We start from the raw sequence: 12,995 nt of genomic DNA on the forward strand, positions 1-12,995 counted from the left end.
TACAGAACTATGGATGTCACAGGCCTGGAACATGCCTTATGCATAAGCAGAGCGGTCAACGGTGAGCTATACTTGCGGTACCAGAACAGGGTATCAATAATAGTCAGCACGAAACCCCGGTCAAAACCATGCCAAGTGATTCTCTACTTTTGTCACCCATGCTCTTGGCGGATATGCTTTTCCTGAGGCTCCGGGGAAAGGTAGGCTGGCGATGCAGCTAGTCCGAGAGCATTTCCAAGCCACGCAGCTGTTGCCTTGAGTAATGCGCCTTTGCCTGAATAAGCTTTGACATTTGAAACAATCTGATAGATCTTTCGTGATCAATTGGTTTATTCGTGTTGAGCGCTGAGGTGAGATTGAGTTGGCGCTTGGCAATCCACAGTAGCGCGGCCTCCTACTGGGTGCTCCGCCACTGCTGCCTACCAGGATCCTCACTACGGGCTACAATGCACCCGACGGCAGTGACTCAGCCCGGCAATGAAGCCTGAGGGTACCTTCCTCTCCATTTTCACGATGATAGCGCAGGGGTTTATACGTGCCATAGGTACAATACGATGCGAGAAATGCAGTATAAGTAGGATGCAGTATCGGTGAATATCACCATCAACTCTATCATCTTCTTTCATTCCACAATCACACCCGCAATCATGGCTCGTACTGCCGCAGCAGCCAAAGCTAGACGTGGCGGTCGTCGCGACAACACCATGCGCCATCATAAAGAGAGCGATGCGGAATACATGGCTCTCAAGAGGGAAGCAGAGCGACGCGAGCGCATCCTTTCCGACCAGCGCCGAACAGCCTCCAAATGGCGACCCAAGATCCCCGAAGTTCGCAAGGTCAACTTTGAGAACTTCAAGAACAGATTCCAGGATGTCGACCAACCTGACTATGCCATTGACGTTCTCATGTCCGGTCCCGGTACCCAGGCTCAGATCCGCCGCGAGCATGGTCTCCGACGACGTGAGGAGATGGCTCGTCTGCGCATGAACTGGTTGAACTACTCCAGCATTGGTCTCTTGGAGGGACCCAAGGAGAAGAAGGTCGATGCTTTTGAGAAGGCCAGACGCGAGAAGAAGGGCGATGCTGTCCCTGCTTCTGATGCTGAGATTCAGCGCATTCGTATCCAGTCTCAACCTATCCTTGGTCAGTTGACCGCTCTCATGAACGACACAGAGAAGCGATCTGCTCCTCGAACATTTATGCGCCCCTTCAAGACCCTTGTTCACTTCCAGCCCAAGATGCGAGAGATTCTCAGCACTCTTGAGGATAAGTGGGCTGACTTTGAGGATCTCGCCAGCGAGAGCTCCGAGGCAGTTGAGCTTGACGTCCCCGAGGTCGAGGCCGAGGTGATCGAGAAGACTGACGAGAATGGTGAAGAGAACGATAAGGATGACACAGAGTCTCTCCTGTCTGTCGACTCAAACGAGGATGAGGACTACGACAACCTCATGGATAGCCCCGAGGCTCTCCGCGACATGCGATGCTACGTCGACTTCATCGACAAGGAAGTCCTCCCTCTATACAACCGCTTTGATGACTCAAGCGTCGACCGAGTCAAGTTTGACGATCTTTGGTCTCTCTTTCGCGTTGGCGATCTCATCTACATGCCCGCATCCGGCGAGACCGGCGGACGATACCACGAGATCTGGCGCGTGTACAAGACCCGCAGCCCCGAGCCCGAGACCTCTTATCCCACTTCTGGCTGGGACTTCTTCGCAGATGAGCAGCAGATCGACGAGAACTCCAAGTTCAAGATTTCTGCTTACTACATCGACCATGACGGAAACAACTTCGGTGCTGTGCGCCGTAAGTTCGAGATTGAGTCTTTCGTTGGAGAGCGATCTATCGAGTCCCTTGAAGTCTTCCCTATTCGCTACCGCCACGATCACAAGCAGCTTCTCGAGACTCAGAAGGCGCAGGGTCGACAGTTCATCAACTTCTTAGATGATCGTCACCAGCAGTACAGCGCATGGACGCTCACCAGAAACCCGCCTACTAATGGCACCGAGCCAGATGATGAGATTCTCGAGAACGAGGGCTACGAGAAGATGCGTCACCCCGAATTCGTCGAGAGTGATGTTATCGTCGATCTGACTGAAGCGTACCAGAAGATGCCCGACTGGCGCCCTCGCTTCCACAGACTCACGATCAACAAGTCCTCACGATGCGAGATCAAGGATGACGAGATGCCCATCCAGCACTGGTTCAACGGCTCTCGACACAACCTGGCTTACTCCCAGAATGAGATCATCCAGAATGCCGATGGTGTTGAGGGTCGTCAGCGAAGGGATAACCTCGCTGTCGACGCCTTCCTCCGCGTTCGTGTTAAGGGCAGCCGAACGTTCGAGACCAACCCCAAGGCTCTTGAGCTTCGCGATGAGGATCTCGTCCTTCTTCCCAAGCGTATGTTCGCATATGCTCTTCGTGAGCGCCGCTTCTTGCCCATTGACCTCAACCTCCTCAAGCCCGTGCGACGTGAGCCCGGTGTCTTTGAGAACCTCCGCATCCAGCGTGATTACAAGGATGTTGTCCGTGGTTTGGTCATGAGTCACTTCCAGAGGAAGGTTCTTGAGCGCAAGTACGCTGATGTTGCAACTGAAGGACCCAGCCAGGATCTGATCCAAGGAAAGGGCCGTGGCCTCGTCGTCCTCCTGCATGGTGTTCCTGGTGTTGGTAAGACTGCTACGGCAGAGGCTGTCGCCATGGAAAACCGCAAGCCTTTGTTTGTCATTACCTGCGGTGATCTCGGCCTCACACCCCATGAAGTCGAACATGCCCTCAAGAACGTCTTCCGTTTGGCTCATCTTTGGGATTGTGTTCTCCTTCTTGACGAAGCCGATGTGTTCCTCACCCAGCGATCCAAGCAGGACATGAAGCGTAATGCTCTGGTCTCCGTCTTCCTCCGAGTCCTCGAGTACTACAACGGTCTTCTCTTCCTAACCACCAACCGAGTCGGCACCATCGACGAAGCCTTCAAGTCCCGTATCCACCTCTCCCTCTACTACCCACCTCTCGACAAGACCCAAACCCGCGACATCTTCCGCCTCAACATCGGCAAGCTCAAGCAGATCGAAGCCGAGCGCAGCCGCATGACAGGCGAGCCCGCGCTGGTGATCAAGGAGAACGAGATCATCGACTTTGCTTCCAAGCACTTCGAGGAACTCGCTCGATCCACGGGCTGCTGGAACGGCCGACAGATCCGAAGTGCATTCCAGATTGCGTCCAGTTTGGCTATTCACAACTACGCGACACAGGCTGAGCTTGCCAAGTCGCGCGGCCAGAGCCCTCCTGCTGCGCCTGTCCTGGATAGAACTTGGTTTGAGAAGGTGCAGATGTCGACGCAGAGCTTTGATAGGCATATGAAGAAGGAGGCTGGTGGTTATGACAACGAGATGCCTCTTCGCAGCACATTCCAAGAGACCAGCTTTGACTAAGTCAGTATCTTATTGGAACGCACGTCTGGAGTTTGGGCATAAGCTGGTCTTTGCGATTTGGTCTTTGGGAATTGAAACTTGTTAGTTAGCAAACAGATACTTATCATGACAATAAATGAGCTGTTTTTATGCCATTCAATTCGAAACTCAAATGCTAGTACAATGTGGGCATGAACAAATTCTTTAATCTCAATTCGGCATTGTGACAACTCTAGTCTAGCCTGCTAAACTATTGACGATAGCCTCCTGTCTAAACCATGTCTAGCGCCATCAACAGACAAGGAGATAGCTGAATTTAAAAGGGGGGGCATCTGCTACCTGTTTCTAGTTTTGATTTCTCTTTACAATATCTCGCTCTTTACACTCATTAAATCGCACTGCGCTATCTGCAGTTCTGTCCACTCGTTTGAGCAATTTGTTTTTCCACTTCACCAGAATGGTTCGTTTTTCCAGCTTTACAGCTGCCGCTGCAGCTCTGTTCTTTTTTGGAGTTGAGGCTGGGCCCTGTCGACCTTTGACCACCTCCTTGGACTCGACAGCGATTACTACTCTCGCCGATGCTACCACCACCATCTTGGCAGAACCGACAGCGATCACCACCGAAACTGACCTTGCTGAGAGTGCATCATCAATTGCATCTGATACGACAATTGCTTCAGTGGGTGTCACTACGACTACTACATTTGCAGAGTCTACCACCACAGCCCATGCTGAATCTACGACGACCACTGTAGCGCCAGCTTGTGTTGAAACCCAGCTACTTAGCAACCCTGGTTTCGACAACAGCAATTCCGACATTGCACCGTGGACAACCAATAATGGCGCCATAACCCAAAGTTCACCCCAAAGTGGCGCCAATGCTTTGTATGCTACTACATCTCTTACTCTCACATGTTCTATGCTAATCTATCTTGTCTCAGGGCCTACTCTTTCAACGATAGTGGTTATAATGCTGGCATCGTTGAGCAGACCGTGACCGATCTTGACGGCACCTACGAGTTTTCATACTATTACCGTATTGTCAGCATTAGTCCTGGTGCTGACTTCGTATGTGATATAGAGCTCAGTGTGGGAGGTACTACCGGTCGTGGCGCGATCGAGGATAGTGTTGGTGGTTGGAAGACAGCGAGCATCATCTTGACTGATTTGAGCGCCGTACAGGCAAGTTTGCAGTTCACCACATCCTGCCGTGGAGAGTATCGCCAAATCCAAGTCAACATCGACACTCTTGAATTCAAGCGCATTTGCAGTCTGTAAGACTGTGAGCATTAATAGGGATCTCATATGCTATGTATAAGCTTAATATATGTGAATCATCCCCAAGACTTGGGGCCGTCATACCATTTCGCTTGTCCCGCTTCTGAATCCTCGCACCCGCACTGCTCATATTTAGTTTTCAGCTGGCTAGGTAGGTAACAGAAGAAATGTCCTCTAAGGCTTAGGCTATTAAAATAAATTAGCCCAAATGCTGATCTAAATTGGCATAGATGACTACCTAAACCATTTCATCTCTTAAGTTTATAACGGTCAATTCTTCTGACACCCTGCGAGTTGGCCAGAGGCTGTTCCGTCGTACAAGGCCTACATTCGGGGTCAATCAACCCGAAGGATCAATGCGAAATAGCGATCAGATGATGTTAATGCTGAATGGAGTTTCGGATACAACATCGGTAAAGCTTAACTGGCAGCCCAATAAGCAAAGTCTCATCCTTCGGGGGATTTTTGTCTGCATTCCCCAAATTACAAGGAAAGAGAACACCATTTTGTATGCGTTTAGGCAATTTAGCGCGATGATCTTCAGGGATGCGGGGCATCTTAGCACTGGAAATAGCATGATCATGTCCCGTGTAGACGTCATAAGGTTAAACTTGAATCACTGGTATGCGGGGAAGGAGATGCCCAGGGGAATACAAAAGGGAATGCAGTCGCTCATGGATGCGATGATCTGTGTAGCTTTCGTCTGCAATCATGTTTTGGTTCAAGATTGCTTCCTTCGCGGGGCTTTGTTCCCTTGTCGCTGCACAGACAAAGTACGAAGTCCAGAAGCCTCCACTGGATACAGACTGGACTTACAAAGTTGGCACTAATCCATGGCCGGAACATCCGCGACCATTACTCAAGCGTGACGCATGGAAGAGCCTCAATGGAATCTGGACATGGAGAGGCGATGGGGATTTGAGTAGCCCTCCCGAAGAAGGACCTCTGGATCGCGAGGTGCTTGTTCCAGCCTGTATCGAAAGCGCTTTGTCCGGACTGCAAATCCTCGACGAACGCGAATTCTGGTATCAGCGATCGTTCGAAGTGCCAGACGATTGGGAGGATCAAACGGTTCTGCTTCATTTCGAGGCTGTGGACTACAACTCGACTATTTTTGTGAACGGCAAAGAAAAGACGAACCATATTGGTGGATATGACAGGTTTACTATTGACGTGACTGACGATATCAAGTTTGGCGAGTCAAATAAACTGTGAGTGATGTCCCCATTCTACTTAGCTGAAGTCCATTAACGGGAAAGCAGACTGGTCTTTGTCAGTGATCCAACAGATGATGAGATTATCCCCATCGGCAAGCAGACTCTACGCCCAAGTCACATCTTCTATCGCTCGTGTTCTGGTATCTGGCAGCAAGTCTGGATTGAGGCTGTTCCCAAAGAGAACTACATCACCGAGCTCGACATAGCAGCCGGTTCAGATGGCAAAGGTGAGTCTCCATATTCTTCTCGGCATCATACCGTGGTACTAACTGTCTCAGTTGCCGTCACAGTTCACACATCAGAGAAATCTGCCAAGCCCGTCCAAGTAACCATCGCCGGTTCAGACGGCTCAAGCCTCGCCTCGCACAACGGAACAACAGATAAAGAATTTAGCTTCACCGCAAAATCGCCCAAGCTGTGGTGGCCCGATTCCCCAACGCTCTACAACCTCACTGTAACACTCGATAGCGGGGACAAAGTGCACAGCTACACCGGTTTCCGCACCATCTCAAAGGGTAAAGTTGAGAACGTCACACGACCGTTACTCAATGGCGAGTTTGTTTTCCAGTTCGGTACGCTTGATCAGGGATACTGGCCAGATGGCTTGTACACGCCGCCGAACCGAGAGGCGATGGTGTCTGATCTAAAGCTTTTGAAGAAGTTTGGGTTTAACATGGTGAGGAAACATGTGAGTGCTTCCATCCTTGTCTTGGAACTCTACCAGTACTGACCTTCATAGATCAAATATGAGCCTCATCTCTTCTATCAAGCCTGTGATGAGCTCGGCCTTCTCGTTATTCAAGACATGCCTAGTCTCCCAGCTGGCAACCGGAAACCAAATGACGCGCAGCAAGCCGAGTTCAAGCGACAATTCGAGATCCTTGTCAATCAGCACAAGAGCTATCCGTCGATCACGACTTGGGTAAGACATGAAGTCCTTTGTAAGACTAGGCCGGTATACTCATGTTCATAGGTCATCTACAATGAAGGATGGGGCCAGCGAGATGGTTCGCCAGAGGAAGACTTGACAAAGCTTCTCCGGAAACTCGATGACTCTCGACTCATCAACTCCGTCAGCGGATGGGATGACCATGGATATGGTGACTTCCATGTGAGTAAACTCTTGAATATCGACTAGTCGGTACTGATTCAGGCCCAGGACAATCACAACTATGCTGCTCCTCAGTGTGGTACGCCTTTCTACTCTCAACCCAAGACACCATATGACCCTGAGCGCATCGGCATCGCTGGCGAGTACGGCGGCATCGGCCACAACATCTCCATCGAACAGTAAGTTCCCGTGATTCTTGCACACTTACCAGGTTCTAACATTCATATCAGCCTTTGGAACGTCAAACAAGCCATAGACAGCATCCCAGAAACATATGAGATCAATGAAGACCTTGACTCATACAACTACCGATCCGGCGTCTTATTCCGCGACATTCGCGAGCAAACTCAACGTTTTGCATGCAGTGGCGCTGTCTATACTCAGACCAGTGATGTTGAGGGTGAGGTGAACGGCTTGATCACGTACGACCGTCGCTTTGTGAGGCCGGATGTCGAGAAGTGGCAGAGTGAGATTGCGAGCGTGTACAAGGCCGCTGCTTCGAGGGGTGGGAAGGAGTGGGAGGATGGCGGCAAAGGGAATTCTGGGTCTTTGTTAGATCTGTAATTCGAAATCGTTTAGTATGAATAGGTTTTATCAATAGGTTTCATATTTCATTCTGACAGACTCAGTCGAGCTTCAAGTACCTATTGTCAAAGCGACATCACCTCGGGCCGTCGCAGCTCGACATGTAAACAATTAAACCATACACGATGATAGAACTTCCAAGGCGAAGCACAGTTCAATCAATCGTAAAGTCTTGGTCCAATTGTGAAGGCGTCTCCAAGTCACGAGATCAATCAGCAGGGTATCACTCAAACTCGCCACTCACTGCCTACGCGTTTTGCCTCTAGATTCACTCTCCTCTATCTGTCACCATCTTACTGTCCCTCTGCACGATCCCAACGGCAACTCATAAAAGAATGCGCACCAGGCAATCAGTTATCCAAGATGTCATCGAACGCCGAGAACGAAAAGATCTCCAAAGATCCCACCAGTACGCCTTTTGCCCTCCAACGCGCCCCATGGCTAAAGTAAAAGCAGACAAAGACGATGATTGGGAGATTGTGAATGAAAAGGGCAGTCAAGCACCTAGTCAACCAGAGGCACAGGCCAAAAATGAAGGCGACTTGGAAAAGGGCCATGAAGAGCCCGAGAAGAAGACCGAGGATGAACGTAGAAGGGAATTGATGAAAGAGAAATGGGCGCATATGCAACAACAGAAAAGCGGAGTCGATCCCGATCGGGAGGTCAAGATACCAACCTACAAGTCATTTGTTGGAGACTGGTAATGCGATAATATAACATGTCAAACGTCAAGCGCAAGCATCTTGTGAATAATTGTGCTGATGGTTATGGTTCCCATTGCTGAGCCCCTCAATTGGTGTCGCAACGCGTCTTGCGGGGAGGCCTACCCTACACACCAACATACAATTCGGGAGCTTAAGCGTCGGGAGTATTCTCCTAGACAACGGATTATTTTTTTTCATGTACTCGTGGACGTAAAATAGAATTTCTTTTATACACGAGGCTGGTAAAAATAAAATCGCGTGGTAGCGGCGTTGGAAGATTAGGTTGACAATCGTTCCATTTCCAGGTGCTTGGTGCCGACAAGAAGTTAGGGAAAGCACGGCAAGCTGGAAAAGTTCAACGCCAACTCGCCATTTCACTTCTGCTCTGAGGCTCAAACCCGACATTATTGTAAAACTCATTTAGAAGTAACTCCGAAGGTGATTGTTCCTCATTGTCCTCATTAGGCAGTGAAATTACAATCTTTGGTGATGTGGCAGGCATTTTTGTTAATTGAGATAGTTGGCGTTAAAAACTACCTCATCATCCGGGTAATTTGTCCGAGCTTTCAAGTAGCCCTTAGCAACTGCCAACAAAGACCCACCAACTGATTGGCACCTCGAATTAGGGGCGGAGCAATAAGCCACCGAGCCAAATTTTGAAGATCGGGGGCAGTGTTGGCATTCTGACACCATTTCCACACTGGCAGTGCGGCACATGGCATTTCATACAAGTCAAATGATGCATAAAATGATGCAGTACGTTGGTTCGGCAGTACCCTATTGTAGTTGTCACCGAGTCATTGACGGTTTAAAGGAAAAGACACACGTAACAAAGTCGGTATGTTTCGAGATGTTGTAGTGGAGTTGATCGTCATTTACCTCAATCCTACACACAAAGTGTCAATGCCAAACACCGAACAAAGCTGTCAACAGGCTGAGCTAAACGAAGCCAAGATTCCAACTGTTCTTTTCTATTCTTGGCGAGGAAATAAGGCTGAACCGTCAGAAGACAACTGGAACATTGCCCGGCGGCCGGGCACAATCTAGACTTTGTTGGTGCCTGCGCCCCTCTTTGGCGTCGTTGAGCCCCTGGAATTGATGACCTGCCATCCCCCAATCATCAATTTCTAGAGCCCGTCAGAGCGGATCTAGACCCTGAATAAAATGGGGCCTGGAAACGAGGCGCTGAGGGTGTCTGGAGCGGCGAAATAACTCGACCAGTTATCACCAGTCTGAGCAGACTCTTAAGCTAATTATTTCTGACCACCCATAAGCTTCACTCTCAAGCTTTCTGTTGCCCCTTTGAAGGCTTCCTCCAATCTTCTGTACCCCGCTGGCAATGAATCCAATTGTCCCCATGCTCCAGTAATAGCCAAAAGATCTCCATGGCTGCTGTCGCGCGAGCAATGGAAATAACGCAAAACAAGGCACAGCGCCTCTTTTCTGCCACGCAAAGTTACAATCGCGGACAATTAATTATATATCTTACGTTAGCCCTGTCATTCATGGAATCACGGTAGAACCCCTTCCCTTTTCTTTCCTTCTTCAAATCTCTTGGCACTAGTGCTTATGCCAAAGCTTGTTCAACCTGACGGCGGAAAAACCCCTTTCCAGAGTGTCATGGTTCGCACTGGTTTGCGACCGTCATCTGGGTAATTTTCGAGAGGCCTTGCGCCCGAAGGAATCCGCGATCGGCTCTGGGCTGCCGTCGCGGCTGCTGCTCCAGGCGTCCGTTTCGTTTCGTCTCGGTTCTTTTCGAAGTCATCCCCTCTTCTCCTATTGCATCCTTTAATCATGAATATATCTACGCCCGCCAAGGCGGTTGGGCGCTGCCTTTCCGCCTTCGTCTTCCGCTTCGCCAACCGTCGATTCTTCTTTGCCTTCACAGCACTGGCCGTGTGGAGCGCCAAGATCATTCACATCCACGACCATCACACAGCGGTTCATCCTACATTCCTACGAGAATGGGCTTATTCCTTCGTCGCCCAGGACATCGCTGTCCTTACCTTTATCCGACTCCTACTTGACCACTGGCTCGCTGGCCCCTTCATCCTACGCGTCGTCGTCACCCTCTTCAATGGCCTCTTCATGTTCTACAATGCCGGCTTCAGCATCATCTTCGTCTCCTTCTACCTCGCCGCGGGCTCCGAAATCCACCTCCGAAACGTTTCCCTACCTACCGATCCCTCGTCGCGAGCCCTTATACTCTCGGGAAGCCTGTCGTTTGTCATGGTCCTTTGTCTGAACTTGGTTGCCGCGTGGCTTTTCCAGAACATTTGCTATGGCATTTACGGTTACTTCGCCGACGTCGTCAATTGGCCTTTCGCTATGACATGGCACCTGTTCAGTCGATACGTCCTACGCAAGAGCAGTTACTTGCAAGTTCCACAGATCGATATCGAAGACCAAGTCAAGCGTCGCAGCGGCGAATACGACGACACGATTGACCACGATGCTCAAATACGACGGGCGGTCCCGCGATTTGCATGCAAAGCCGTTGCCGACATGATTGTCTACACGCTATTCACCTGCGTTGTTCTCCTGCTCATTTACGCATCCTTCGAACGACCGATAGACCGATCGCTTATCTTCCTTTCATGGACGCCCGCCTTAATGCCCTTCGTCGATCTTTCCGCCTCGTCGCCCGTCTTACAAAACCTGCCCCAAATGCGATTTGTTGGTATTCAACATTCATGGGACAAGAAATCAGCTCTCGGCATGCCGCCAACGCTGGACTGGCTTCCAAAAGAACAAAAGCTGGCTGGCTTCGAGGACTGGTATAACGGCAAAGATCATTACAATGCAGACGCCGATCCCATGAAGATCTCGAACCTTGACCAAGATCTCCTTGCCGAACTTAAGGACAAGCTACAAGACATCCCCGTTAAACACGTCCTCTTGTTTTTCCTCGAAAGTACACGGAATGATGTATTCCCTCTCAAGAAAGAGAGTGTGATATGGAACCGGCTGGTCGAAAGCTTTGGCGAGAAAGGCCCTCCTCCAGATGCGATGCGCCGACTCGCGACTTTGACCCCGACAGCGAACTTCATCACCGGCGACTACGACGACGGTTTCGGTCACCTCAAGGCAGATCAGGTGAAGCGTGGCGGAGCTCGTTTCACCAAAGCCCATACGACAGCGACGTATACCCTCAAGAGCTTGGAAGGTACCCTTTGTGGCATTTCACCACTGCTGGCAGACTTCAATCTCGACTACAAACACCACATATACCAGCCTTGTTTGCCGCATATCTTCAATGCCATGAACCAGGCTGGCGCCTCGGAAGGCGACGACTCGCATGCGTACAACGGGTCCACGTGGCAGTCATACTTCTTCCAGGCCTCTACCATGCAGTATGACAAGCAGTACGAAATGATGACTGACGGTATCGGATTCCCTAAGGAACATGTCATCAATCGAGAATACCTGCGATCGGATAATGCGACCCATGGTGCCGTCACACTGCCCAACATCAACGCCTTCGCTTTTGAGGAGGATCCTCTCGAGGATTACATCCGGGATGCTTTTGTGTCGGCCAAGGAGAAGAACGAACGGGTTTTCCTCTCGCACATCACCAGCACCAGCCATCACGCCTTCAAGTTGCCCGAGAAGGAGGAATACGTCCCGGTCGCGAAAGGCCATGACATGCTGTCCCACTACGTCAATACCGAAGGGTACGACGATAAGTGGCTGCGCAAGGTCTTGGATCTGTTGGATGAGCAAGGCGTTGCCAACGAGACCCTCATAGTATTCGTTGGCGACCATGGGTTATCGATGCCTGAGAATGGCATCGTGTCCCCATACTATAACCCCAACGTCGGTGTCGACCACGTTCCTTTAGTGGTATCGCACCCGTTGCTGCCGGCTTTCGACGTCCACGATGCGGTACACTCGTCGCAGATCCTGCCCACGATCCTTGACATTCTTCTCGAGACTGGCTCTTTGAACAACGGCAGCCAACAAGTTGCCGCTGACCTGGTCCGCAATTATGAGGGACAGTCCCTCATTCGCCCACAGATCAATCAGAATGAGACGACAGGCCAGGGTAATTGGCAGTTCACAGTCGTCAATCCCGGTCGCGCCGTGGTAACTGCTCGCGACGCTCGCTATCCCGAACGTCACCTCGTCATCCCTCTCGTTGACAACGTCGAATGGCGCTACACGAATCTGACCCACGACCCCATGGATGAATATGCAATCCAGGGCTTCGAGTTTGGGTCGTTTATTGATAGTATCGGACACGAGCTCGACAGACGTACCGAAATGTCGAAGGAGGAGATTGACGCAGTGGAGAATTGGGTTCAAGAAGGAGCTTCAATAGCTCGATGGTGGGCAGAGGAGAACAGCAAGCGATGGCGGTATGGACCATACGCTGAGTTCAAGCTTAAGGAGAAGCTTCCTTTGACGCCCCCTAATTAATGACCTATCTATCATTGTTTGGAGTTGTTGGCTGGATATATCTTGTTTTTTTTCAGGCGCTGGGGAATTGGGTATTAGATAAATGGCATTGATAGAAGTATTTGCATAATTTATATGATGATCATCTTAATGTTGCTTATCTTTAAAACGCGAATTGTCTTAACCTACAGCGATCATCAGCAACTATACACATAGTCGCTGAGGCTTCCCCGCTGCTACTTCAATAGCGAGGCAACGTCGTTCCCATCTCTCAGAACGTCGTGTTGCG

At 50.3% G+C, this 12,995-nt stretch overlaps 5 protein-coding genes across 5 annotated transcripts; all 5 read left to right on the forward strand.

Annotated features, from left to right (window-relative positions):
• Nucleotides 1-508: 508 nt before the first annotated feature.
• On the forward strand, nucleotides 509-3,562 carry B0J16DRAFT_348612 (uncharacterized protein). Its single transcript, XM_046128765.1, has one exon. It carries the CDS (start codon nucleotides 648-650, stop codon nucleotides 3,432-3,434), a length of 2,787 nt encoding a protein of 928 aa, XP_045978772.1. The 5' UTR covers nucleotides 509-647; the 3' UTR covers nucleotides 3,435-3,562.
• A 308-nt stretch (nucleotides 3,563-3,870) lies between these two features.
• Nucleotides 3,871-4,843, forward strand: B0J16DRAFT_404105 (uncharacterized protein; the record flags this gene model as incomplete). The annotated part of the gene is made up of 2 exons (XM_046132767.1): nucleotides 3,871-4,298; nucleotides 4,355-4,843. 2 exons carry the CDS (start codon nucleotides 3,871-3,873, stop codon nucleotides 4,689-4,691), a joined length of 765 nt encoding a protein of 254 aa, XP_045978773.1. The 3' UTR covers nucleotides 4,692-4,843.
• Nucleotides 4,844-5,153: 310 nt separating this feature from the next.
• On the forward strand, nucleotides 5,154-7,653 carry B0J16DRAFT_348614 (glycoside hydrolase superfamily). Its single transcript, XM_046128766.1, has 7 exons — nucleotides 5,154-5,902; nucleotides 5,954-6,135; nucleotides 6,187-6,596; nucleotides 6,648-6,830; nucleotides 6,882-7,019; nucleotides 7,068-7,198; nucleotides 7,250-7,653. Exons 1-7 carry the CDS (start codon nucleotides 5,403-5,405, stop codon nucleotides 7,581-7,583), a joined length of 1,878 nt encoding a protein of 625 aa, XP_045978774.1. The 5' UTR covers nucleotides 5,154-5,402; the 3' UTR covers nucleotides 7,584-7,653.
• A 190-nt stretch (nucleotides 7,654-7,843) lies between these two features.
• Nucleotides 7,844-8,517, forward strand: B0J16DRAFT_348616 (uncharacterized protein). The gene has a single exon (XM_046128767.1). It carries the CDS (start codon nucleotides 7,940-7,942, stop codon nucleotides 8,306-8,308), a length of 369 nt encoding a protein of 122 aa, XP_045978775.1. The 5' UTR covers nucleotides 7,844-7,939; the 3' UTR covers nucleotides 8,309-8,517.
• Nucleotides 8,518-10,102: 1,585 nt separating this feature from the next.
• Nucleotides 10,103-12,727, forward strand: B0J16DRAFT_274486 (alkaline-phosphatase-like protein; the record flags this gene model as incomplete). The annotated part of the gene is made up of 1 exon (XM_046123669.1): nucleotides 10,103-12,727. One exon carries the CDS (start codon nucleotides 10,103-10,105, stop codon nucleotides 12,725-12,727), a length of 2,625 nt encoding a protein of 874 aa, XP_045978776.1.
• Between the last annotated feature and the right edge of the window lie 268 nt (nucleotides 12,728-12,995).

This window comes from Fusarium flagelliforme (genome assembly GCF_020744385.1).
Source record: "Fusarium flagelliforme strain FIESC 12 MPI-CAGE-AA-0113 chromosome Unknown B0J16scaffold_7, whole genome shotgun sequence".
NCBI lineage: Eukaryota > Fungi > Ascomycota > Sordariomycetes > Hypocreales > Nectriaceae > Fusarium > Fusarium flagelliforme.

Coding starts and splice junctions, on each gene's coding strand:
- B0J16DRAFT_348612 (XM_046128765.1), top strand. CDS start 648: ATGGCTCGTACTGCCGCAGCAGCCAAAGCTAGACGTGGCGGTCGTCGC.
- B0J16DRAFT_348614 (XM_046128766.1), top strand. CDS start 5,403: ATGTTTTGGTTCAAGATTGCTTCCTTCGCGGGGCTTTGTTCCCTTGTC. Junction 6,831..6,881: donor ATCCGTCGATCACGACTTGG/GTAAGACATGAA, acceptor TCATGTTCATAG/GTCATCTACAATGAAGGATG. Junction 7,199..7,249: donor CACAACATCTCCATCGAACA/GTAAGTTCCCGT, acceptor CATTCATATCAG/CCTTTGGAACGTCAAACAAG.
- B0J16DRAFT_348616 (XM_046128767.1), top strand. CDS start 7,940: ATGCGCACCAGGCAATCAGTTATCCAAGATGTCATCGAACGCCGAGAA.